Below are 24,772 nucleotides of genomic sequence, written 5' to 3' on the forward strand. Positions count from 1 at the left end.
AAAATACAGAAAAATCTTTAAATGAGAAGTTGTGTCCAAACTTTTGGTCTGTACTGTACCTGTGGCAAAAGAGATCTATTTTAACATCATCGGTCGACAGGGTTTGTTTCCAAAATGCATCAGGTTTATTTAAATGCTCTTTTGCACACTTCTTACGCTAAATTTTACTGTTTGCATCAGTATTTTGCACATGTGCGGCCCCCGCCTTTATCATGGGGTCCTGCTGCATCCTGCTAGTGCATTGGTTATCTGACCAGCTGTAAGTCATGACTACAGCACATTTGAGCACTGCAGCAAAACTCTGTGCTTAGTGGCTCAAGCAGTGATTGGCTGCAGCAGTCACTCGCATGCATGGTAGTCGTCATTTCACCCCTGCAGCCTGCAAAGACCAGGGCATCATCGGGCCAAATGAAGGCGAGTAACAGCTGTGTTTCTTTTTTCAGACTTCTACGAGACTATAAAAAAAATGATCTCATACAATCCCTTTAATGATTTGGCATACCAAGACATTTTAAATGTAAACTTTGTGTGTACAGGACCTTTTTTTAATCCAGCTTGACTGTGCTCGCGTGCACAATGCAAGGTCCATAGAGGCATGGTTGGGGGAGTTTAGTGTGGAAGAGCATGACTAGCCTTTAGGGGTGCAGCATAAAACCTAGCAATCAGTTTTACTGTGAATCCACATTAGAATGGTGAAAAACAAGTGATCTGGGTAACTTCTAAAGAGGCATGGGGCCTTGTGCTAGACTAACCAGGCTAAGTATCTCAAAAACTGCCAACCTTGTGGGATTTTCTGATTCAGCAGTGTAGAGAATCTACAAAGAATGGCGTGATCGATGAAAAATATCCAGCGAAAAAGGGATCGTATATACGCAACAAATGGTGAACAAACGGTGTCAAAGGAAGTTGTTAAAAAGTGTTCTAATGAAAAAAGTCAAAAGAAGATGTGAAGAATATTTCTAATAAAAGGGGTGACAGGAGGATATGAAGAATTGTTATAATGAAAGAGGACAGATGGTGTGAAGTACCGTTCTAATGAAAGGAGTCAGAGGAGGACGTGAGGAATCGATTTAAAGAAAGGAGTCAGAGGATAATAAGAAGAATTGTCTTAAGGAAAGGGGTGAGAGGAGGATGTGAAGAAAAGGGGTGACAGGAGGATATGAAGAATTGTTATAATGAAAGAGGACAGATGGTGTGAAGTACCGTTCTAATGAAAGGAGTCAGAGGAGGACGTGAGGAATCGATCTAAAGAAAGGAGTCAGAGGAGAATAAGAAGAATTGTCTTAACGAAAGGAGTGAGAGGAAGATGTGAAGAATTGTTCTAATAAAATAAGTTGAATGAGGAGGATGTGAAGAATCGTTATAATGAAAGGGGATAGAGGAGGATGTGAAGAATTGTTTTAATAAAAGGGGTCAGAGGCAAATGGGCAAAATGGTGCAAACTATGAATTACTAAATAGTGGAAAAACATTGCCTAGTGAAATGAATCCAGATTTCTGTTGCACCATGCTGATGAGAGGGTCAGAAATTGTCGCAAACATTCTAGGTGAGTATATTATCTTATACAACTTATTATACACTCATGTTTATGAGAGAGCTTTCTTCTATATATTTTTACATCATGTTCTAGCAGATCAATAATTTAATAGTCAAATGTGGCATCCTATGACAATGACACGCTATAGCCTGATCACTTGTGTCGGATTGGGTATTTCTGCAACTTTGTTCACACAATGGAGAGAAAATAGAAAAAAATATGATTACAATACATATGTAAACTCCATTCTCAGCATACAGTTCCGATCAGTCAGCTCTCCAGACATTTCTGTTATAAATTTTCTGAATTTTTCCATTCTTCCTGGTAATGTCTGTATAAAACAGGTCACACTTCATCAGAGCCGAGCAAATAGAAAGATGATGATTCTTAAAGGGAATCTGTTAGCAAGTTTTGTTATGTAATCTGAGAGCAGCATAAAGTAGGGGCTGAGAGTCTGATTCCATTGATGTATCACTTACTTGGCTGTGTGTTGCTGCTTCAATAAAAATAAGTGTTTTATCAGCAAGAGATTGTCACTACAGGACTAGCTGTCTCGTGCCTCCTGGTCAACTGCATTGTGTAATCCCGCCCCCACCACTGATTTTCAGCTGTCAATGTACAGTATACACAAGAAGCTACCAATCAGGGGTGTGGGCGGGGTTATACGCAGTTCCGTATTCTGAGCTCTGCTAGATCTGCAGCAGAGAAAACGGGATTGCATCAAAATAACAGTATGCAGACCACCAAGTGATACATCGTTGGAAAAAGGATCTCAGCCTCTAAATCATGTTGCTCTCAGATTACATAGATAATACCTGTTGACAGATTCCCTTTAAGAATCATCAACTTTTTTATTTTCTCCCCGCTGACCAATTGTAACCTGTTTGATAAAGACATTACCAAAAAGAATGGAGAAACTCAGAGTTGTAGGAAAAAAAAACAGAAATGTCTGGAGAGCTGACTGAGCCGGGCCACACACATCTACTCAGAATGTGGCCGGGAGTATGCATATCACATACTTGTGATCACATGACAGCTCACTTCACTCTATAATGCTGTCATCAATGTTCTAATAGTACCGTATTAAAATCTTCTAGGTTCTTGTTTAGGGATAAAGAAACTGCTCAAGTCAGTAATGCTTCAATTTTAATTATGGAAAATCAATGTTAATTAGAGGTCTATCATCCCATACGCCTCGTACAATACACCAAGCAGTTTCTTCTTTTCATCCTCAGGTAAAAAGCAAGAACGAGCAGCATTGATATTCTGAGAAGAATTAGAAAAAAAACGTATTAATTACAGTTGTCAAAAAAATGAGCATTTCTCATTTGCGGTAATTTTTCATCCATGGCTTCTCCAATGTGGCAATGCAGGGATCTGTAGAGATCACACTTTTATGTTTATCTATTTCCATAAAAATTCTTCGTAGTGAAAAGCTTGCAAAGATTATGCAAGTCCTTCCCTTGATCAAAGTAACTAAGCGTAGTAGGAAATGGTTACTAACACTTCAGTATATATATGTACTTACTATTCGCATAAAATCCTCTTCACTGAACCCCATGTAAGTCTTGGCAATGTTATAATCAGTTTCCAGTCCAGCATTCAGGGGCAGAGGTCCATCATTATTTAAAGAGCAATTGGCGCCATCTTTTTTAAACCTGGTTAGAAAAAAAATGCCCACAGGAATTTGCTGATGTGTGCGCAGGGTTAACTGACCCTAACCCAGGTACACTGACAGAAAACTACAGTAGGTGGAGGACCTGCAGAACAAGGGGTTCATAATGATTTCTACAGTGGCTGTCGGAGATCTAAAAAAAGGAAAGTTGAAATTCATTGCTCACATGTTCTACCCCCTGAAGATCCAGCTCCACGGCTCCAGTGATCCCTGATTGACGTTGATTACTGGTCCTGTGCTGTACATGCACATAACTGCTAATGTCTGTGATTAGCCACAGCTGTTACGTGAATGTAGGTGATGTCATCATTGCAGGAAAGTAGAGACCTTTGGGGACCACTAACCCAAAAGCACTGGAGCTGCGAAGGATTGATCAGGTGAGTAATAATTTTTTTTAACTTCATCAAGTTTCTTGCCAATTTTGTTTAGATCTCGAACAACCTAACATACTTGCAGAAGAAGAAATGGTGCAACCAAATTCTCCATGACACCCTCTTCTCTACAAGTTACATCTCTGACACTGTTCTCAGTACAGACTTACCAATGTTTAAACCCCCAAGATACTTAAGCTCGCCCCCCTTGGACATTCCCAAATGGTCAGGAATGCCTAAAACTCCCATCGTTAGATGCAATTAGACAAGTCCCACCTCTTTACTTAGTAGGGTTGTCCTGGCAAAACTGGACTGTTGGAAGTCTAGATCAAGTATATGACACTGGTTTCTCTTTTCTCTAGATCAGAGATGTCAAACTCAAATACGCAGAGGGCCAAAATTAAAAACTTGGACACAAAGTTGCGGGCCAACCTTGATATTTATTAAAAAAAAAAAACCTTAATATTGGGTGGTGTCACAGAGGAGCATATCTCACAACTTTGCAGCCCTTACAGAGTAATTGAAGCCCCTAGATTGCCCTTTCATCTGTCATTGCCCCCATAAAGGATGATGCCAACAAAAGTGCCCCCCAAACATAGTATGATAACCCCACAGTGAATTCTTCCATTTACCCTCCACACGTATGGTATGATGACCCTACTGTACTTCCTCTCAACTCCCCTGGCAAAGTATGGTGACCCCAACAGAGTATGATACTCCAACTGTGATCCCCATACAACCCCCCACACAGTATAATGGGCACCACATAGTCCATTCAGAATAATGGCCCCACATAGTCATCCATTCAGAATAATGGCCCCACATAGTCTTCCATACAGTATAATAGCCCCACATAGTCTTCCATACAGTATAATGGCCCCACATAGTCCTCCATATGGCATCACAGGCCAAATCTAATCACCCTGAGGGCCAAATTTAGCCCACGGGCCAGAGTTTGGCATGTGTGCTCTAGTTCCTTACAAGCAATAATGTACAGGAGACATTTTAGATGACATTGTCAGGCTCCAGATATGTTTTTATGGCCTCTGATATAACTGAAGGCCTGCCATGTTCTCCTATAATTATTCAGACCTGTTCGGATATCAATCACTTATTTTTACCAGCTTCAATATTTGTGGTGTAAGCACACATACTGGATTAGTGGATGCTTTGTAAAATCAGAGTCACAGGCACCGGTGATGAAACTTGACCAAGGACACATCTGCAAAATAAGAAAATTCTCTGTAGAAAAGGCAATGAAAGGAACTAATATTTATGGGGAGTAATGCCTACTGGGGATCTGGATCTACTCAGTCATTAAAAGATTTAGCGCAGTGCTAAACCAGGGGGTAAGCAGAAGTAAACCACATAAAGGGGTTGAAAAACTCTCCCAAATGGAATCTTTGAATCTCTCCCTCTGGAGAACACTCCATAAGCAATGTCTGACATGGAGGTGAGAAGTAGATACCTGGACATGGTATTAAGGTGGCAGGCAGAAATCATAGTCATCCAGAGCATATGCAGAGTTCAGATGCCATAGATACACAGGTCAGTAACTGGAAACGTGATGAACATCTTAGCAGACAGCGGCACTTAATAGACCTTGGTTCTTAGGGCCAGAGCGAAAGGAAAGAGCCTTTTATAAAGCTGAGGACACTTAGCTATTGAGAGAAGGCATCAAGTTCACCACGCTCTAACCTCCTAAAAGGCCTTAAAGGTGTTGTCCAGTAAAAACATGTTATCCCATATCCACAAGAGAGGTGATAACTTGATGATCGGTAGGTGTCTGATATCTGGTACCAACACGGATCGACACAAGGCTTGACAGCTGCTCTATTCACCCCCTATTGGGCTGCCAAGTGCTGTGCTTGACTTAATCGAGAATCCTATAGAGAACGATTGGGGCTGTGGTCTGGCATCCGATCTACCTCTCCATTTTGTAACGGGGAAAAAAGTGACTGGGAATAAAAATTCCCTGCTCTATTAGTCAATGTTGGTCTCAAAGGTTGGACACCCACCGATCAGAAAGTTATAAAGCAGATGTCCGGTTAAAACAAGTTAAGTTGCTGCATGAGTGTGAACCAGAGTGGAGTGATGTCAGAAGACAGCGTTGGCAGGGAAGAAAACAGCAGTGGCGTGGAGAACAGGGTGAAAAGAAGTGACAGGCAGGCTATGACAGTATAGAACATCTGCATTATGTGTGGGTCACTTTATCGAATAGGTTATTTGCTTTATCTGCGTTTTATGTGTCGTAATGCTCTTTACGGATTAGTGTAAGCGTTGGTTCTACTGAATTGTGTGTGAGGGGTAACACTGGATAACTGTAGAATGGGGGGCTGATGGGATTTTACATACAGTGCTGCACATCACATGCCATAATGACGCAGCATTGTATTTGTAAGTATATGGCATACATACCTCAAAGTGCATGTCCATCTGGAGCAACCTCTTATAAAGCACAGGATCGTCTATAGTATGGTAGCCATGTCCGATTCTCTCAGCCTTTAGCAGCTCTACAGCCTAAATATAGAAGATGCCACAAGACTCAGGGTTTCCATGCTCCAACCATAATCTAATGTACCAAGTCATCGTTACACCCGAAATATTCTCCTCTAGTGACTTGTGATAAATTATAGATAAGATGAGAACCCTGTATGGCTCGGTTCTTACCTCTTTCACCACTGACGCCGACCCGGCCTCCCCGGCATGTACCGTTCTGTGTATTCCACTTCTAACAGCCTCCTATCATGTAATCCATAGTTAGAAAAAAAATGTATATAGCAGTAAATGATTACATGTAGGTGGTGATGATATCTACAATTAGATATCAGCAATCAGAGAAAGTTGGAGCCAGATTGATGAAGAGTACTGTTTGTCACTCATTAAGTCCATGCCTCAGAGACTGCAAGCTGTTATTAAAGCCAGAGGTGGTGCAACAAAATACTAGTGATGTATTGGAGTGTTCTTTTGTGTGTTTGTTTTTCATGCTTCCATATTTTTTTCCTCAGAATTGAGTGATTCCATAATTTTTTCCCTCTGCTTGGTCTGAAAAAAATTACCCTTACTGAGTACCACATTTATCATCTTGATTTCTTTTAGTGTTTCTTAAAGCCCTAAAGTTGCCATTTGAAATGACTTTAGTTTTGTGCCACATCTGTGATCTGCTTTTTTTCAACAACATTAAACAACTGAATGAAAATCCTCCGAGCCCGGTGATTCCATAATTTTTGCCAAGGGTTGTATCTACTGTATCTACATTTGAAACCAGAAGTTTCCATACACTATATAAAAAGACACACATGCATGTTTTTCTCAATATCTGACATGAAATCAGAATAAACCTTTCCCGTGTTAGGTCAGTTAGGATTAACATAATTTTTAATATGAGCCAAATGCCAGAATAATGAGGGACAGAGAATGTTTTAAGGCACTTTTATTACTTACCTCAAAGTCAAAAGTTTACATACATTTCATTAGTATTTGGTACCATTGCCCTTAAACTGAATGACTTGGGTGAAACATTTGGGATATCCTTCCACAAGCTTCTTACAGTAGTTGGTCGGAATTTGGGCCCATTAATCCTGACAAAACTGGTGTAACTGATCCAGGTTTGTAGGTCGCCTTGCTCGCACCTGCCTTTTCAGCTTTGCCCATAAATTCTCAATAGGATTGAGATCAGGGCTTTGTGATGGCCACTCCAAAACATTGACTTTGTTATCCGTAAGCCACTTTGTTACCATTTTAGCAGTATGCTTCGGGTCATTGTCCATTTGGAAGACTCATTTCTGCCCAAGCTTTAACTTCATTAAAAATTATGGTAATCCTAATTGACCTAAAACGGTTTATTCTGATTTCACGTCAGATATTGAGAAAAACATGCATATGTGTCTTTTATATAGTGTATGGAAACTTCTGGTTTCAACTGTATCTATCTATCCATATCTATCTATCTAAATATCAAAATATAGGTGCAGCACGAGCAATATAGCAAAAAGTCACAGGTGGGTGCAAAGCCTCAGGCAATACCAAACCTTGAGATAAATCCAGGAAAAATAGAGTCAGCACTCTAAAAGTTCCAATTCAAGGTGATTTTATTGACCCATCATGTGAGGGCAATGTTTCGTTCCAAGTGAGGAACTTTTTCAAGCTTGAAAAAGTTCCTCACTTGGCACGAAACGTTGCCCTCACATCTATTTTTCCTGGATTTATCTATCTAATCTTCATTTCATCTATAGATTGCACGAACCTGATACGCCTGTAGATGTCCAGGGAAGACTTCACTTTTTAACCCTTCATCTCCAGCAAGATCAATAGCCACAACAGTGTCATTTTGATACTTTTTACAAAGCTCAACGACTTCTGGAGACCATTCTAATGGAAAAATGAATAATGTGAATGTGAGAACAAAATAATCATTTCAGAAGAACGGGTGTTCTCATCTGAAACACTTATGGCAGGCAGCCACAGGATTTGCCAGATGCCCCTATCTTGAGAACATGGTTCTCCTAACCTCCACCCCTGTCCTGCTTATTCCCATGGTCATTGTCTGTGGAAAGTTGGCTGCACTTGCACAGTAGTCTATGGACTTCCATGATACAGTCGTGCAAAACAAAAACGTTTTTGAAGGAATAAAATAATTTGCTTCTCAATTGTTAACAAGGTGTAATTTTTTTTCATTGTCATTTCCAATTCTGGATGGAGCAGTGATACCCCAATAAATAGCTATACTGGCGGGCTTACAATTACTTATCTAAGAGTACAGGCATGTAATCCAATAATGGAGAGTACAGAAAACTGTTTTCATCTCGGTCATCATGGGAAAAGCCACAAAAATGCTATGGGGGGCATGAGCCATGACAACCGAAGTGTGGCAAGAAAAGTGTGGTAGTAGACATGGCACTGGAATGGACGAAGCGGAGGAGTTCATGGCTAGCGTGGCTAGGCTATGTTCATATATAGCTTTCTTAATGAGTTTGTTTGTTTGTTTTTTTGCATGAAGAATACGAGCGATGGCCAAAAAACTGAAGTTTAGTTTTCGTGCGTTTTTTAAGCATTTTTTGGTGTCATATTTGTTCAATAAGGAAAAATGCAGCTAAATAAGGTTTTTAACTCACCACAGGTCAAAAATGCAAGGGAAAAAACGCTGAGTGTGAATGAGATTTTTCATATTCATTTTGCTGCTACTGTAAAATGCTGCGTTTTCATCACACAAAACAACGAGCAGAAAAAAAAATGCATCCTGTGAACAAGCCCTTAGGCCAAATTCAGACGTCTTTTATATCAGGGTTCTGAGTATGGACTGTGACTTCACAACAGACCTCAGGTCTCCAGACCAGAACGAAACAGTCTGATATATGCCCCTGTCAGTCTGAAAATAAAATATATACGGACATCTGAATTCTGCCTTAAAGAGAATTTGTCACCAGGTTTTTGCCTCCTAATCTTACAGTAACATGGTGTAGAGACAGAGACCCTGATTCCAGTGATGCGATACTACAGGACTGCTTGCTGTACTTTTGATAAAATCACAGTTTTATAAGCAGTGGATTAATCGCTAGACGACTAGTGATCCTGATGCCAGGTGGTCTAACATAATCAGCTCTGTATAACTCCACCGCCACCAATGATTAGGAGCTTATTGCCTATGCACAGTGTACACAGAAAGACGCCAATCAGTGGTGCGGGCGGGATTATACAGAGCTCAGCATTCAGAGAACTGCTAGATCTGCAGCAGAGAAAATAGTGATTTTATTAAAACTACAGCAAGCAGCCCAGTAAGTGATACATAGCTGGAATCAGGGTCTCTGTCTCTACATTATGCTGCTCTCATAATAAGTGGCAAACACTTGGTGACACATTCCCTTTAAGGGTTTGCCAAGGGGGTATATATGCATGGGATGAGTTGCTTTTATCCATGTAATATACAGTGGAGAAAAAGTTGATGACAGTGAAAGATCTCTCTGCACAGCAATAAAACAGCAGACACCAACACCGTCAGATATTTCTTACCGGGCATGTGGCGCAGGCAGCAGAGAATGGATCTGACCTTGATATTGAAATCCCTCTCACCTTCTTTCAGCCCCTGATTAACAAGTTCAACCACTTTCTCTGGAGTAAGATCCCCTCTGCAACAAGCAGAATATATAAAAATTCACATTTTTAATAGATTATAGGATATGGACACCTTAATTTTTTTCCTTAAATTCATGTATTTTGGTCTGAAAATTGTTTTTGCAATAGGGTTTCATTATTAATTTTGGACCATTTAGCTTCTGTAGCCTTTGGCCCGATTCTTCAAGACCGGCGTCAACAATGTGCAAGAGTCAGACAAGCTGGATACATTAAGAAGCGTACAATCATGGACTGGAATAAGATTTCTGGTGTAAGGTATGCCATAGTTTGCCGTGAATTTGATGATCTGTGATGTTATGCCCATTTCGGCGGCGCTGAGTGAAACTGAGGTGAAAACGTCAAGAATTGCGACATTTTTTGCGAAACCTCTAGTAGCAGAATGATTTACCAGTAAATCCATCAGTGAGCTCTGGTGCAAAGATTGTATCTCGTATCTCTTATCTCTCTTTTCCTGAACCATCTTCTAAGCTTATATATGACAATATTAAAGTGACAGTGCTAGGTCACTGGAACTGTGGTGTTAAACAGTGGTGAAACTTTGTACCAAAAGAGTTAATGTGTTCTTCAGATTACCCAACTATCGATATATCATCAAAAAGAAAATTAAGGTGAAATTTTCTTTTAAGGTCTATAATAATCCAGTGTTATGTTACTACAGACCAATAATATATGTAAGGGCAGAACATGGGGTAGGTGCCTGGCTAAGGATTCATTAAAGGGAATTTGTCAGCAGGATTTCAAACCCCAAATTATTTAAATTTGCATGCAGCTCTTTCAAAGACAAGTCCAGCGATACCTTTATATGGCCAGTCTATTATTGAGGAATGAGGCTGATATTTTTTTTGGAGATCTGAAGCCTCTGTCACTCCAGCTCTATTCCATGTCCAGCGCCGCCTCCTCTTGCTTAACTGATGGCTCCTTTGCCTGATGCCACACATCATAGAGACTGTGAGTCGAGCAGGAGCAGGTGGCGCTGTATGGAGAATAGAGCTGGAGTGACAGAGGCTTCAGATCTACCATAGCCATTCAGCCTCATTTGCATATAGATTCAAACTCTGATTTCTCAGTAATGGAGGAACAGACTGGCCATGTAACTGTATTGCCGGACTTGTCTTTGAAAGAACTACATGAACAATTAAATATTTTGGAGGTGAAAATTTCGTTACATGGACAGTACATTCCTCCGTTGCTGAGAAATCAGTGTGTGAATTGATATGCAAATGAGGCTGAAGAGTTATTTGTAGATCTGAAGTCTCTGTCACTCCAGATCTATTCCCCGCCTTTGGAATGTGAAATTATGATGACAAATTCCTTTAAATCTCAAGAGACTGTGGGAGTGCTAGTTATAAACAGTAACTCCCTACATTTCCTCTCCAGATGTTCAGCCATATGTGATTGGATGATTATATTAGTACATTGAGTGCTGAGATATAATGAGCAGAGTTGGTGCAAATCAATTCACAGAACCTGGTCCATCGTCCATGTAAATAATTTGTGGCCGCTGGACGGAAGACCTGAGTACCTCCTCTTACCTGACGGCTGATCTCTTGATTAGATGTCCTGGCGCGGCTTCATTGTCGCAGCGTGATGCACATGTGTTGTCGCTCCAAACCAACGAATCAAAAGAAGAGCCGAGAATGTCATCTGGTAAGAGGCGGTTCTCAAGGTTCTCGTCCACTAGTCACAGATTACTGACCTGGGTCCTGCAATTTGATTCGCACCTTCTCTACTAATGATGCACTGCAGTGAAGCGCCCAGTAGTTATAAGGCAGAGGCTGTCACAACCTGAATCTGTATGACAAGCACCTACTTCAGCAAGGAGACAGATGAAGAGGCGAGAGATGTTGGAGATTCTCCTAGCACATCTAGGGCAAAGTGATCATAACTAACATAGCAGAAAATCCTCATACAGAGTGCAGGTAAGAGAACTAACTGCATGCTGTGTGCAGCTCCTGCTGCTTACTTCTACATTTTTTTTATCTCTTCTCCTCAGTCTGCCCCCCCCCCCCATTATCTCACTAATGCTTTGCTGTCCTCATGGCTCACATCTTTCTTCTGAACATGCTGCTTCTGCCTCATTGATGTTGTGAAAAGAGGTTTATGATCTATTGGCATCAGCCACTAGGGGGCGCTTATAAAACACTTATTACTACAGCTTGTAGAGTTTAAAGGGAACCTGTTACCATGAAAATATAGTCCAATCTGTAGGAATCTTGTTATAGAGCAGTATGAGCTGAGTAGATTTATATATCGTGTTGTGAGAAAAGGTTCAATATATTCTTTGTTTTCATCATTTAGTCCTCTTTCGGTCCATCGGGCGGTCCTCCACTGCTATTCCGGGATTTTGGTTCAGTAGGTGGTCCTCGACTGCTCTTTCTGGGATTTCGGTCCAGTAGGTGATCTTCTGCTGCTCTTTTTGGGATTTTGGTCCAGTGGGCGGTCCTATCAGTGACTGACAGTTATCTCATTATTTATTATTATAGCGCCATTCATTCCATGGCGCTTTACATGTGAAAGGGATATACATAGCAAAAACAATTACAATAAATTTGAACAATTCAAGTCAGCGACTGGTACAGGAGAGAGGACCCTGACCACGAGGGCTCACAATCTACAGGGGATGGGGGAGGATACAGCTGGTCGTGCAGCGAATGGTGGAGCGGTGGTTACTGCAGGCTGTAGGCTTGTTGGAAGAGGTGGGTCTTCAGGTTCCTTTTGAAGGTTTCCACAGTAGGCGAGAGTCTGATGTGTTGAGGTAGAGAGTTCCAGAGTAGGGGAGATGCACGGGAGAAATCTTGTATACGATTGTGTGAAGAGGGGAGTAGAGCAGGAGATCTTGTGAGGATCGGAGGCTGTGTGCAGGTAAGTACCGGGAGACTAGGTCACAGATGTATGGAGGAGACAGGTTGTGGATGGCTTTGTATGCCATGGTTAGGGTTTTGAACTGGAGTGTCTGGGTAATGGGGAACCAGTGAAGGGATTGACAAAGAGGAGAGGCCGGGGAATAGCGGAGGGACAGGTGGATTAGTCGGGCAGCAAAGTTTAGGATAGATTGGAGGGGTGCGAGAGTGGTAGAAAGGAGGCCACAGAGCAAGAGGTTGCAGTAGTCGAGGCGAGAGATGATGAGGGCGTGCACTAGTGTTTTTGCAGATTCCTGGATGAGGAATATGCGGATCTGGGAGATATTTTTGAGTTGGAGTTGGCAGGAAGTGAAAAGGGCTTGGATATGTGGTTTAAAGGAGAGGTTAAGAGTCCAGGGTTACCCCGAGGCTGCGGGCTTGCGTTACTGGGGAGAGTGGGCAGCCATTGACTTTGATGAATATGTCAGTTGGGGGGGTTGAGTGAGACGGTGGAAGGATGATGAATTCAGTTTTGTCCATGTTAAGTTTCAGAAATCTGTCAGAGAAGAAGGATGAAATTGCTTAAAGACATTGTGGGATTCTGGTTAGTAGGGAGGAGATATCGGGTCCAGAGAGGTAGATCTGTGTGTCGTCAGCATAGAGGTGACACTGAAAGCCATGGGACTCTATGAGGTATCCCAGGCCAAAGGTGTAGATGGAGAAGAGCAGGGGTCCTAGGACTGAACCCTGAGGACATAGGGGGCGAGATGAGGAGGTGGTGTGGGAGACACTGAATGTCCTCTCAGTTAGGTATGAAGAGATCCAAGATAGTGCCAAGTCCGTGATACCAAGAGATGAGAAAGTCTGTAGTAAGAGGGAGTGGTTCACTGTGACAAAGGCAGATGACAGGTCCAGGAGGAGGAAGACAGAGTAGTGTCGCTTGGATTTGGCCATAAGTAGGTAATTATTCACAATTATGCAGAGAAAGCTGGCAGTCACTGATAAGACCACCCACTGGACCGAAATCCAAGAAAGAACAAAGGTTTGAATGATTAAAGGGAACATGACAACGGATACATGCTGCCCAGTCCTGCTCGTAGACCGAGACATGTCAATCCAGGGCACTGGGTGGGGAAAAGTCACCAGGAACCCTCCTGTCCAACTAGTCTACAGCGCAGTCTCGGTCCCTGGTGGTTATTAAACTGTTTTTCTCTGAAATGCCGTAGTGTTTCAGTGTTGAACATTCCTGGCTAATATCATACATCCAGTGCCGGATACATGCCGCCTACGACGGATTGGGCAGCATGTATCAGGTGTTAGGTTCTTGTTAAAACACAGAATCTTTTCTCACAAAATCAAATATCAATCTGTTCAGCTCCCCAGGCTGTATAACATGCTGCCAGCAGATTGGACTATATTTTCTTGGTGACAGGTTCCCTTTAATAACTGTATAAATTAGTGTGCAGTGAGCTCCTCCTAGTGGTCAATATGTAGCTACATGGCAAAAAAGAAACAATACAAATAAAGTGTAAATAAACAAATATACATAGTAATAGTAAAGGTACCATCACACTTAGCGACACTACAGCGATCCCGACAACGATACGACCTGTCAGGGATCGTTGCTGCGTTGCTATGTGGTCGCTGGTGAGATGTCAAACAGTCAGATCTTCCCAACGTCGCAGCAACGATGCGGCGACCCGTAACGATCTGTATAACTATGCACGCCTATGTGTTTCTGTGTCTGAGTCGTTAACAAGGTCGTTGGTAATGTGTCAAACACAGCGATGCATGCTACCCAGCGGGGCCTCAACGATCAAAGAAATGTCCAGACCATTCCGACACGACCAGCGATCTCACAGCAGGGGCCTGGTCGCTGCTAAGTGTCAAACGTAGCGAGATCGCTACTGAGGTCGCTGTTGCATCACAAAACTTGTGACTCAGCAGCGATCTCGCTAGCGATCTCGCTTAGTGTGACGGGGGCTTAAGTGCGCGAAAGTGTATATGTATGTAATATAACTTGTTTTCCACGACTGTATGTGCAGAGCAGTATTGTTTTTGCCAATTTCATTTTTACAGCACATCTCGCGCTGTAAAAACAAAATCCAATGTCAGAATTTTTTTCCCTATTTTTCAGCACATTATTTGATAAAATTAATGTTGTCATTCAAAAGTACAACTTGGACCTCAAAAACGTATATGACTATGTTGACAGAAATATAAAAAAAAGTTATACCTCTTGGAAGGAGAGAATTAAAAAAAAAATGCAAAAGCGAAAATTGTCTGTGACTAGAAGTAATTAACCTCAGCTGAACTCTTTCCACTAGATTATGGTCTGTGATTGGTCAGCTAAAATAGACATTCGCTGTTGAATTTCATCTGATGATTGATAAGTTTGGTTGACATCATCTGCTTTCATCACCTTTACACTAATATGAATGGCCACCTTTTCATGTAGGAAACCCCTGCCTGATCCATTGACTCAGATATTACTTTATTATTTATTAAAGTGCTTACTCTTTTTGCCCAAATTGGAGGGGATCCACATTGCAGTTGGCGAAGAGGTGCGGATTGTACCGGACTTCCACGTAGACCACTCCTTCTTTAGCTTTAGTCTCTACAAATTCATAAGCAATTCTTCTTACTGCTTCAGGATCACCGCTGGACAATGAGAAAAGAGACTTCATAAAAATTCAGAAGCTATTGTGTGGTACATTGCCTTGATATAACAGAAGTTAGTATAGGATGCTTTAGACTAGAGTGCAGAGAGAATTTCAATATTCGTTTTTCTGTGCAGATGTCGGACTCGGCCCCTTAGTTCCTGTGAAGGGAAATCTTAATTGTTCAGTACACCAAAACATTTTGGACAATTGTAGCTTACAACTGTGTGGGAATAGTTTGGGGTAGACATATTTCTTTTCCCTATGACTGTACTCGGTGCACAAGGTCCATTAAATCATGGTTGGGGGTATTCAATGTGGAAGAACATGACAGAGACCAGACCTCAACCACATCCAACAACTTTGGTATGAACTAGAACACAGATTGTGAGCGCGGCCATCTCCTCCATCATCTGAGTCTGACCTCACAAATGCTCTTTTGGATGAATGGGTAAAATTTCCCACAGTCACCTCCAAATTCTTGTTGAAAGCTTTCTCAGAAGATTGGGAGCTGTTATAGCTTCAAAGGGGGAACAACTCCATATTAATGGCCATGGATGTTGAATTTGAGATCATTAAAGCTGCTGTAGTGTAATGTGGAGGTGTCTAGTAGCTACCATGGAGGTAGAGGGAGCAGTCAACTACAGGGCCCTCACTCAGGGGTCCACTGGAGCGAAAGCCACGCTTAACTGTATCGGCATGCACAGCTCACCAATACAGTTAAGCACTGTGGTAGAACAAGAAAACATGATCTCTGTCATGGGAAAACCGCAACAGAGAGGGGCCAGAAGATCACGGCATCTGGTTACACAAACTCTTCCACTGATTAGAACTGCTTCACCATCCTATTAAACAGTGCAGGTTTTCCTTGCTCTGTCATTGCAAGGGATAATCAGTTCAGTTGATCTCCTGGAGCTCCATCCTGAATTGTCTCAGCTGTTCTGTGTTGGCCACTCCCCTCTGGTATATATGCTCACCACTGGCACTTGGGAGTTGCCAGTGATAGTTTCAATTTTCTGGTTTGGTGGTGAAGGAGTAGCAGTTGGTTGGTGTAGTTTACAGGAGATATCTGCGTGGATTTGGTATTGTGTGTTTATCCTAATCCTCTCCCATTTGGTTTACCCCTCCTACTGGTTGGTGTAGTTTACAGGAAATATCTGCATTTATTTGGTATTGTGTGTTTATCCTAATCCTCTCCCATTTGGTTTACCCCTCCTACTGTTCCCTTGATTTCCACTCGGTTCTTTGGTGAGTGCATTTGTATGATTGTTGTTTTCTTTTATCCGTCTGTTTCCCCTCTCTATCAGGTTTGTGTTTTCCTATACACTTCTGTTCCATACCTCCCTGTGTGGGGGAGGAAACAAATTAGTGCGCATATCGGAGAATAGCGCGGTACGAGACCCCAACATCGCCACCTTCAGGGGTAATCTGGGTACTGGGATAGTCTAGGGTTCTCCTAGCTTGAGGGACAGGGAAGGAGCCAACTGCCTCTGGGAAATCCTGCTACAGTATCATGACAATCTCCCTGCACTACCACTCTCCGGTCTGTAGTCCGCAGGTCGCCTAATACTTTTATCCCTAAACTCTTGAAATTAAAATACCAGAATTGCCCGTTTTCTACCATCTGGTATTGTCTTGGTATCTAGTTTAACTGTTAATTGCAAGTATGTCTCATTTGTTAGATAGATACTTACTCTGATTCTCTGCTCTGTATTTAAATATCTCTTATGTCAGTACCAACCAACCCCAGCTGAAGCATTCATTGCAAAACGAATGTTGGAAGTGGTGGTACATGGATCCTGGGAGGTAGCAGGCAACATTTGTTCTTGAAGTCTACAGCTTTTCTTTTCTCTTTTCTGTGCAGTGATACAGTTTTTCCATGCATTTAAGGACTCCAAATCTAAGGTGACATGAAAACTACTGCGTTTTACTCTGGTGTGTAACCCCAACCTGTTATTTTCTCTTGGTCACCACTTGTTCCTTTAAACTAGGCTAGTGCATGCAGAACAGACTCTATAGAAATTTTGTGTTTGTTACTTTGTGTATGCATATTTAGTAGTGGAGGATTTAAAGGAAAACAATCATGCTATTAACCTAATATAGTTTCATTCATACAGATGTGCCCAGAGCAATTACATTATTTACCAACATTCTGTTGCAAGCAGTAACAGTAATTGCTCCAGATATTATTCATTATGTGTTTCTTACATGATCATCACACACCCCATTGTGGTTAACAATCTAGATTCCTATCAGTATGTCTTTGGAGTGTGGGAGGAAACCAGAGAAAACCCACACAAACATGGGGAGAACATACAAACTCCTTGCAGATGTTGTCCTTGGTGGGATTTGAACTCAGCACCCCAGCACCGCAAAGCAACAGTGCTAACCACTGAGCCACTGTGCTGACCTAACATTAATTAATGGTTGCAGCAATTTCAGTACAGGGGCCGGGCATCTTTATAATTCTATTACCCAGCAGATTAACCCTATATCTGGTGGTTCATAGTGTTATCGAACCTGACAGGTTCCCTTTATTGCAGGATATTTAGTGCAGGATTAATAAAGGTCATTCCAGGTAGTTCCAGCTGTATATTTATCTGTGGTTTTATGGTATTTTAATTAATGATTGAATCTAATGATCTATTGTTAGCTGAAGTTCAATAAAATTAGCATTTTTATTGCATTGGTGCTTCCCTTGCACGTTTTTCTATATATATTGCATGTGTGCGTGCAAGATACTTATGATACATGGGGTTTGTCCCACACCATCTTTTTTTCCTAGTGAATGAATATTTCTTGGCTGTGTGGAACTGCTTGTTGGATTCATTTTTGTGCCAGTGTTCTTTTTATATATTTTCAGTAAAGCGACATCGGTACTAATCTAACAGTAGTAGTTAAATTATTTCTCTCTCTTAGGCTGGGATCACACACTGGGGCCAAATCGTGTTTTTTTGCGGCTAGTCTTAGATCAGCATGGCAAAACCACTAGAGATGAGTGGATCAGGCAGAATTTTAATTTGCCTGTGCTCAAGTTTTTTCCTAGGAAATTTTAATGTCTCTTATTATGATCTGAGATCTCTCCAAACCCCAGAATATAAATAATATTAATAATTTTATTTATATAGCGCCAACATATTCCGCAGCACTTTACAATTAAGCGGTGACATATATAGACAATAAATTCAATACAAGGAAAGCCCTTTAAACAGTTACATTAGAAGTGAGGGTCCTGCTCGCAAGCTTACAGTCTACAAGGAAATAGGGGGACACAATAGGTAAAAAGTGCTTGTTATTTCAGGTCCAGCCATTATAATAAAATGGGATTTTCATATAAAGCTGCATGATCTGGTCATCAGCCAGTAAGGTTAAGTGCAGTTATCAAGTGCAGTTATCATGTGCATGGAGAATGTGGAGACAGATGAGTAGGTGGGAGCAGATTCTGAATAATATTTAGAAGAAGGGAACGAAGGAGAGTTCGTTTATGGAGGTGAAGTGATAGGCTTCTTTAAAGAGATGTGTTTTTAAAGCACACTTAAAAACATGGCTAGATATCAGTCGGATCGTCTGGGGTAGTGCGTCCCAGAGATCTGGCACACCACGAGAGAAGTCTTGGAGATGGAGGTGCGGATTCTGGAGGATGTTAGTCTTAGGTCAGTTGCAAAACGGAGGGCACATGTAGGGTGATAGACAGAAATGAGGGAGGAGATATTGGGCGGTGCAGAACTGTGGAGAGCTTTGTGGGCAAGAGAGATGAGTTTATATTGTATTCTGTAGTGAATGGGCCACCAGTATAATGACTGGCATGAGGTGGAGGCATCGGTGAAGCGGCTTGATAGAAATACGACTTTGGCTCAAGACAGATTGGAGAGGAGAAAGTTTGGTTAGAGGGAGACTGATCAGAAGAGAGTTGCAGTAGTCCAGACGACAGTGAATAAGAGCAACAATAAGAGTTTTAGCAGTTTGAAAGATGAGAAAAGGTCGGATGCTGGAGATGTTTTTAAGATGCAGATGACAAGAGCGAGTGAGCGATTGGCTATAGGGAATAAAGGAAAGGTCTGTGTCAAATATAACCCCAGACAGCTGGTGCGCTGCTTAGGAGTTATGGTTGAACCCTCCAAGGTAGAGATGGGTTAGTAGAGGGGGGAAACACATGAAATTCAGTTTTGGAGAGATTTAGTTTCAGATGGAGGAAGGACATGTGTGGCACCCCAGGTCTGGTCACAACAGTGGCAGCAATGTCATGTCTGAGAGCAGGTGGGAGGTTCCCTGGTTGGGGACAATTAGCAGGCAGCACCTCCTGCCTCAGTCCAGGGAGGGGAGAAATCTGCCCTTTATAAACTGGATCTGGGGCGGGGTTAGAGAGACAAGGTTCCAGTGAAGTTGCAGATAGGGACAGGTCAGCAGCAGGCTGAGGAGTCCCTGTAGGCAGAGGAGAAACACAAGGCCAGGAGGGGAGCTAGCAGAGCTCGTCCTGGCTAGAGATTTACAAAGCCGGACACTGGAGTCCGAGGCTGTGAGGGTTTTAAGCCCAGCAGCAGAAAACCACCACGCAGGGGACTTCAAGTCCTCTGGCCCAAGGAAGCCCAGAGGCTCAGCCACACGAGAGGGACCCCTACTGCCCCGGAGGGGTGAGAAGTACGGAAGGCCCGAGTCTCCAGTCATACGGGCGAGAACAACACGGTACACTCAGAGACGTGGGCTACCACTACACTACAGCGGGATAGCCAAGAAAGAGTGAAGTCAGCACGGTAGGCCTACAAACTCCCCCTGACCTGCGGGATTTCCCAGTTGCTCTCAGACTGACCAGGCCTCCATTGTTAACCTGTATTCCGGACGGGTCCCTTAATACTGCCAACAGTAAAGACCCTGAATTACATGACAGACTCCGTGTGGTTACTGCTGCTCCCGCGCACCATCACCACCAACATCCCTATTTACTGCCCTGAGGCTATACTCCTCCCGTGGGGAGTTATACTACCCTCTGCTGCACCCACAACACCAGCCTCAGCGGTCTGCCCTGCAGCGGCGGTTCACTCTGACCGCAATCCACGGGTGGCTTAGTCGGACATGTAATCACAAAACCCTATAAATAGACCACCCTGAGCCACGGGACCGGGTCCCCACCACGCAAGGACTACAACCCCCAGCATCCACAAAAGGTCCGGTTCCGGGTATCCCCACACACACACGGCCCAGGGGGTGCGTCACATAATGTTCGAGACAGCGGACAAACCATCTTGGTATTTTGTATTAGGGTGGGGCCACTCACCACTCCGGTCCATCAGCTCCTCACCGCTACCCATCCATCAGCTCCTCACCGCTACCCATCCATCAGCTCCTCACCGCTACCCGTCTGGTCCTTTTCGCATCGCTGCAGACAGTGCTGAAATCTCCAGGCTTCTCATGCTAGGCTGGGGCTTCCGGGATTAATAGACCCGAGAGGTTGCTAAGCATGCGTTTGCAAAGATCATGGCACACACCGTGACATCTTGACGTCTCGACATAGGCCATGATCTTTGTGGCCGTGTCCGCAGAACCCTCCTGGGGCTATCAAACCCGTAGCGTGAGGCGCCCGGGGATTTCAGCACTGTCAGCGGTATTTTGAAAATGTAACGAGGACCACCCATGGGTGACATAGCAGTATGGGCCACATAAACACACTACATGTTATGATGTTCATAGCAGTAGCATACTTAAATACCTTTAATTGTGTCTTGTCCCATGATGTCAAATGTCCATCAGGCGTGGCCAAGGTAGGGAAGTGTCTTGGCTTTTCTTCCATAGTCCCTCAACCAACCTCTATAACTTCAATGACATGATTTGAATTTGTGTATATGGCAGAGAGCTGCACATGGGCAATAGGCCTTTGATAAAAGCAGGGAAGGTTACTGCGCATGCACCTCCGCCATTGCGCATGTACCACCTTTGGAATTGAAGGAACAGGTAAGAGATTTAAAAGGACTGTCTCACGAAAGCCATTCATGCGGTAAATGTCTGAAACATGTGATTCTCAGTTCTCAAACCTGCCTATTTCCCAGTTCCAACCACCTGTGAGTGAAAAGATGGTGAGGCATGTGACTCGCCCCCTGGGCCATGGGGCACTCGGAACCGGGCAACAGGGCAATAATGGGGGTAGTAGTGGCAACCCGGTCCGTGACTCAGGGTGGTCAGACCAAACGTTGTGGCAGTCTATTTGTAGGGTTTTAAATGTCCGACTACGCCACCCGTGGATTGCGGTCAGAGTGAACCGCCGCTGCAGGGCAGACCGCTGAGGCTGGTGTTGTGGGTGCAGCAGAGAATAGTATAACTCCCCACGGGAGGAGTGTTGCCTCAGGGCAGTGAGCGGTGGTGGGGGTTGTGGTGTAGGGCGTCCCAGTACCGTTAGTGCTGGCGCGGTAAGAAACACAGAGACAACGTGTTGCAGTCCAGGGTCTTTTACTCACAGTTGTTATCCGAGTCACTTCTGCAGGGAATGACTGCCCAAGCCGTGCTGCGTCCACCAGGTGAGGAGCTCGGTCAACCCCCAGGCAATTCAGGAGTATGGCACAGGACCCCCTTCTGTCCTTTCTCTGGCCTCTCGTGCCCCACCAGTGACCACACTTCTGTCCAGCTGCCTCGGGCCTTCTCTTGGTGAAACCTATCGCCGGTTTCCCTGACCCTATGTGGTGCCTTCCTAGTGGGTGTAGCAGGGGGTCGCACCAATAGATGATCACAACCTCCGGTCTTTGGCTGAGGGATAGTTTACCTCCACCAACTTGGGAATCCGGTACCCTTATTCTGCCCGACCCTTCACCCGTTATCTCGTGGGTTCTTAGGGTCCCTTCTGCCTTCTTGTTTCTGGAGCCTTTCTACTCCTCTTTCTGTCCTCTTTCCTTCCTTCTCCTTCTTCTCTCTTCCCTCAGGCTCTGGCCTCTGTGCTAGGCCTGCCCAGGGAGCAGAGCCCATGCAGCAGCTCTGCTCCCTGCCTTCTCCTCTCACAGAACACTGAACTTCTCTACTGCTCTAGAACTAAGATGGTGCCCACCTTATATACCTCCCTCTCTGTGTATGAGCCCAGGTTACCTGCAACCAATGGGCTCCTACCTATGCCCAGAAACCAGCCCCTATCTGCTCCCAAATCACTAGGTTCCTCCCCTCCCCACTCCAGGCAGGGAACAAGGTCACTCGTGCCTGCATTTATATTAATGGGAGCACCATCGAGCTGTCCCCCCCCCCCCCCTGAATGAGGAGTGAAATGTGTGCAGCTACCTGAGCCCTGGTCCACACTCCATCCTTACCCGGGAGTGGAATATCACACCTCTGGTTGAGGTGCAATACCCCTGAAGCAACCGAACACTCGGGGCGCTACACATGCACCAACTCTCTCCATTCATTGCTATAGGAGTTCTGAACACAGACAAGCAAATACTCTCAGCTAGATTCTGATTTCTCATACCATTGAGGTAGATGTTGGTCAAGTTGCAAGGGAAGATGTTGGAGGGATTACTAAACCCTTTCAAGACATATGACATACAGTATATTTACGTCATATGTTGCCTCCCTTTGATGTGGGCTCCTGCGGTGAGCTCGTATCTTTTCAGGCACATAACAGCTGATCTGGAATCGCGATCCACCACCTGCTGATAACATGTTAAATGCCGTTGTCAATCTCCGACAACGGCATTTAACATGGCTGCGCGGGAAGCGTGTCATAAGACCTGCCCATCGGTGCGCCAGTCACATGATCGCAGGCTGCCAATAGGTTGGCATGACAACCTGGGGTCTGCAGGAGACGCCTGTGATTGTCATAACCGATCTGCTATGAGCGCCGCCCAGCGGTCAGCATTCATAGCAGATGAGCACAAGCGATCAGAAGATCGCAGCTTCAAGTCTTCTATGGAGGCTATTGAAACAGGTAAAAAGTGTAAAAAAATGTTTTTAAAAATATTCAAAAAATTGAAAAATATAAAAGTTCAAATCACCCCTCTTTTGCCCCTTTCAAAATAAAAAAAAAAAAAAAATACACATATAGAAAAGAATTAATCCGATCGGTAAACGGCGTAAAGAAAAAAAAATCAAAAAGCCAGAATTACGTTTTTTTGGTCGCTGCAACATTGCAATAAAATGCAATAACAAGCGATCAAAACATCAGATCTACACCAAAATAGTATCAATAAAATCATCAGCTCGGTGCGCAAAAAAAAAATTCCTCGCCCTTCCCCCAGATCTTGAAAAATGGAGACTCTGGGTCTCGGAAAATGACGCCACTTTTTTCTTTTTACAAATTTTTGATTTTTTTCAGCACTTAAATAAAAAAGAACCTATACACGTTTGGTATCTACGAACTCGTAATGACATAATCAGTTTTAGTATTTAGTGAACATGGTAAAAAAAAAAAACGTGGAATTGCATTTTTTTTCACCGCACTTGGAATTTTTTTTTCCCGTTTTCCACTACATTATATCTTAAAATCAATGGTGTCGTTCAAAAGTACAAATCGTCCTGCAAAAAGCAAGACCTCACATGGCCATATTGACGTAAAAATAAAAAAAAATTATAGCTCTGGGAAGAAGGGGTGTAAAAAAACAGAAGCAGAAAATGGCCCGTGGGTGAAGTGGTTAAAAAAATCAGGACACTTTCAGTCGTCTCCTACCACTATGGCGCAAGACGCAATTATATATATATTTTGTTACGTATCCTACTGCTTTGAATGCCACCCTAAGTATTGTTTGGACTGACAGACACTCTTGAAATAGCGGAAGCTTTATGTAATAAATTCTTTCTTACACACTGCTGCGGTATTAAGATGTTTTTATGGAATGATATGTCACAGATAGGTGTAAACTTGCCCAGACCTGAGGGAAAGTACGAGAAAGGCAATACATCATGCACAAGCCTGCAGAATCATATAAACCCAGCACAAGATATTCGAGACTCCCTATAGGTCAACTTACACCACTGCTGGCATGTAGTAATGAAACTTGGAGAGAAATTCTGTGAGGCTTCCCTGCTTAGCGCAAACAACCTTGTTCAGGAGAGTTTCAAGATTTTCAAACCATGGTGACTGCAGTTTTTTCTTTCTTGAGAAAAAAAACACAAAGAAAGAAACTTTTTTTTGTTAGATTCTTCTTTTGTTTGCTAGATTAAGGATGGAAAGAAAGGAAGGTAATAAACTTACCTGGCAAAATGCAAAATAGTTTCAGGTCGTATGCTCGCATCCAGATGGATATGAAGTTCTACCTAAAAAAAAGTACAAGGCTTAGCCCATGTGTGCAATTGTCTGTAAGTAGCTATAGCAGACATACATGTGAGGGGGTAACGCCACTCTAGAACAGGACCCGATTTGACTTGATTTTGAAAAGCACATAGAGGCACAATGAGCTTAAAAGGAACCCGTCAACAAGTTTTTCTCATACTAGGTAAGGCCACAGTACCCAGGGGCGTACATAGAAATCATGGGGCCCCATAGCAGAAGTTCTAGTTAGCCCCCCCCCCCCAAAAAAAATGAATTAAATAATTGTCGGGGTCACAGAAGAGGAGATCTCACAACTTTCCAGCCTTTACATAGTAATTTT

At 43.2% G+C, this 24,772-nt stretch overlaps 1 protein-coding gene across 3 annotated transcripts in view; it reads right to left on the minus strand.

The window, feature by feature from the left end:
* Nucleotides 1–470: 470 nt before the first annotated feature.
* The window catches only part of LOC141272199 (adenosine deaminase-like), a 119,042-nt gene continuing 94,740 nt past the window's right edge, over nt 471–24,772 (minus strand). For all 3 annotated transcript variants that reach the window (XM_073682624.1, XM_073682623.1, XM_073682625.1), the window contains 10 exons: nt 24,376–24,437; nt 24,152–24,277; nt 15,073–15,216; nt 9,593–9,708; nt 7,830–7,954; nt 6,254–6,325; nt 6,002–6,103; nt 4,738–4,805; nt 3,066–3,195; nt 471–2,803 (listed from right to left, as the gene is read on the minus strand). In XM_073682624.1, coding sequence (XP_073538725.1) covers nt 2,708–2,803; nt 3,066–3,195; nt 4,738–4,805; nt 6,002–6,103; nt 6,254–6,325; nt 7,830–7,954; nt 9,593–9,708; nt 15,073–15,216; nt 24,152–24,277; nt 24,376–24,437 — 1,041 coding nt within the window. In that variant the 3' untranslated portion in view covers nt 471–2,707. The remainder of the gene's footprint in view (nt 2,804–3,065; nt 3,196–4,737; nt 4,806–6,001; nt 6,104–6,253; nt 6,326–7,829; nt 7,955–9,592; nt 9,709–15,072; nt 15,217–24,151; nt 24,278–24,375; nt 24,438–24,772) is intronic.

The sequence above is a fragment of the Phyllobates terribilis genome, unplaced genomic scaffold (genome assembly GCF_046119375.1).
Source record: "Phyllobates terribilis strain yellow unplaced genomic scaffold, ASM4611937v1 Scaffold_5__5_contigs__length_657084704, whole genome shotgun sequence".
In the NCBI taxonomy this organism is placed as follows: Eukaryota; Metazoa; Chordata; class Amphibia; order Anura; family Dendrobatidae; genus Phyllobates; species Phyllobates terribilis.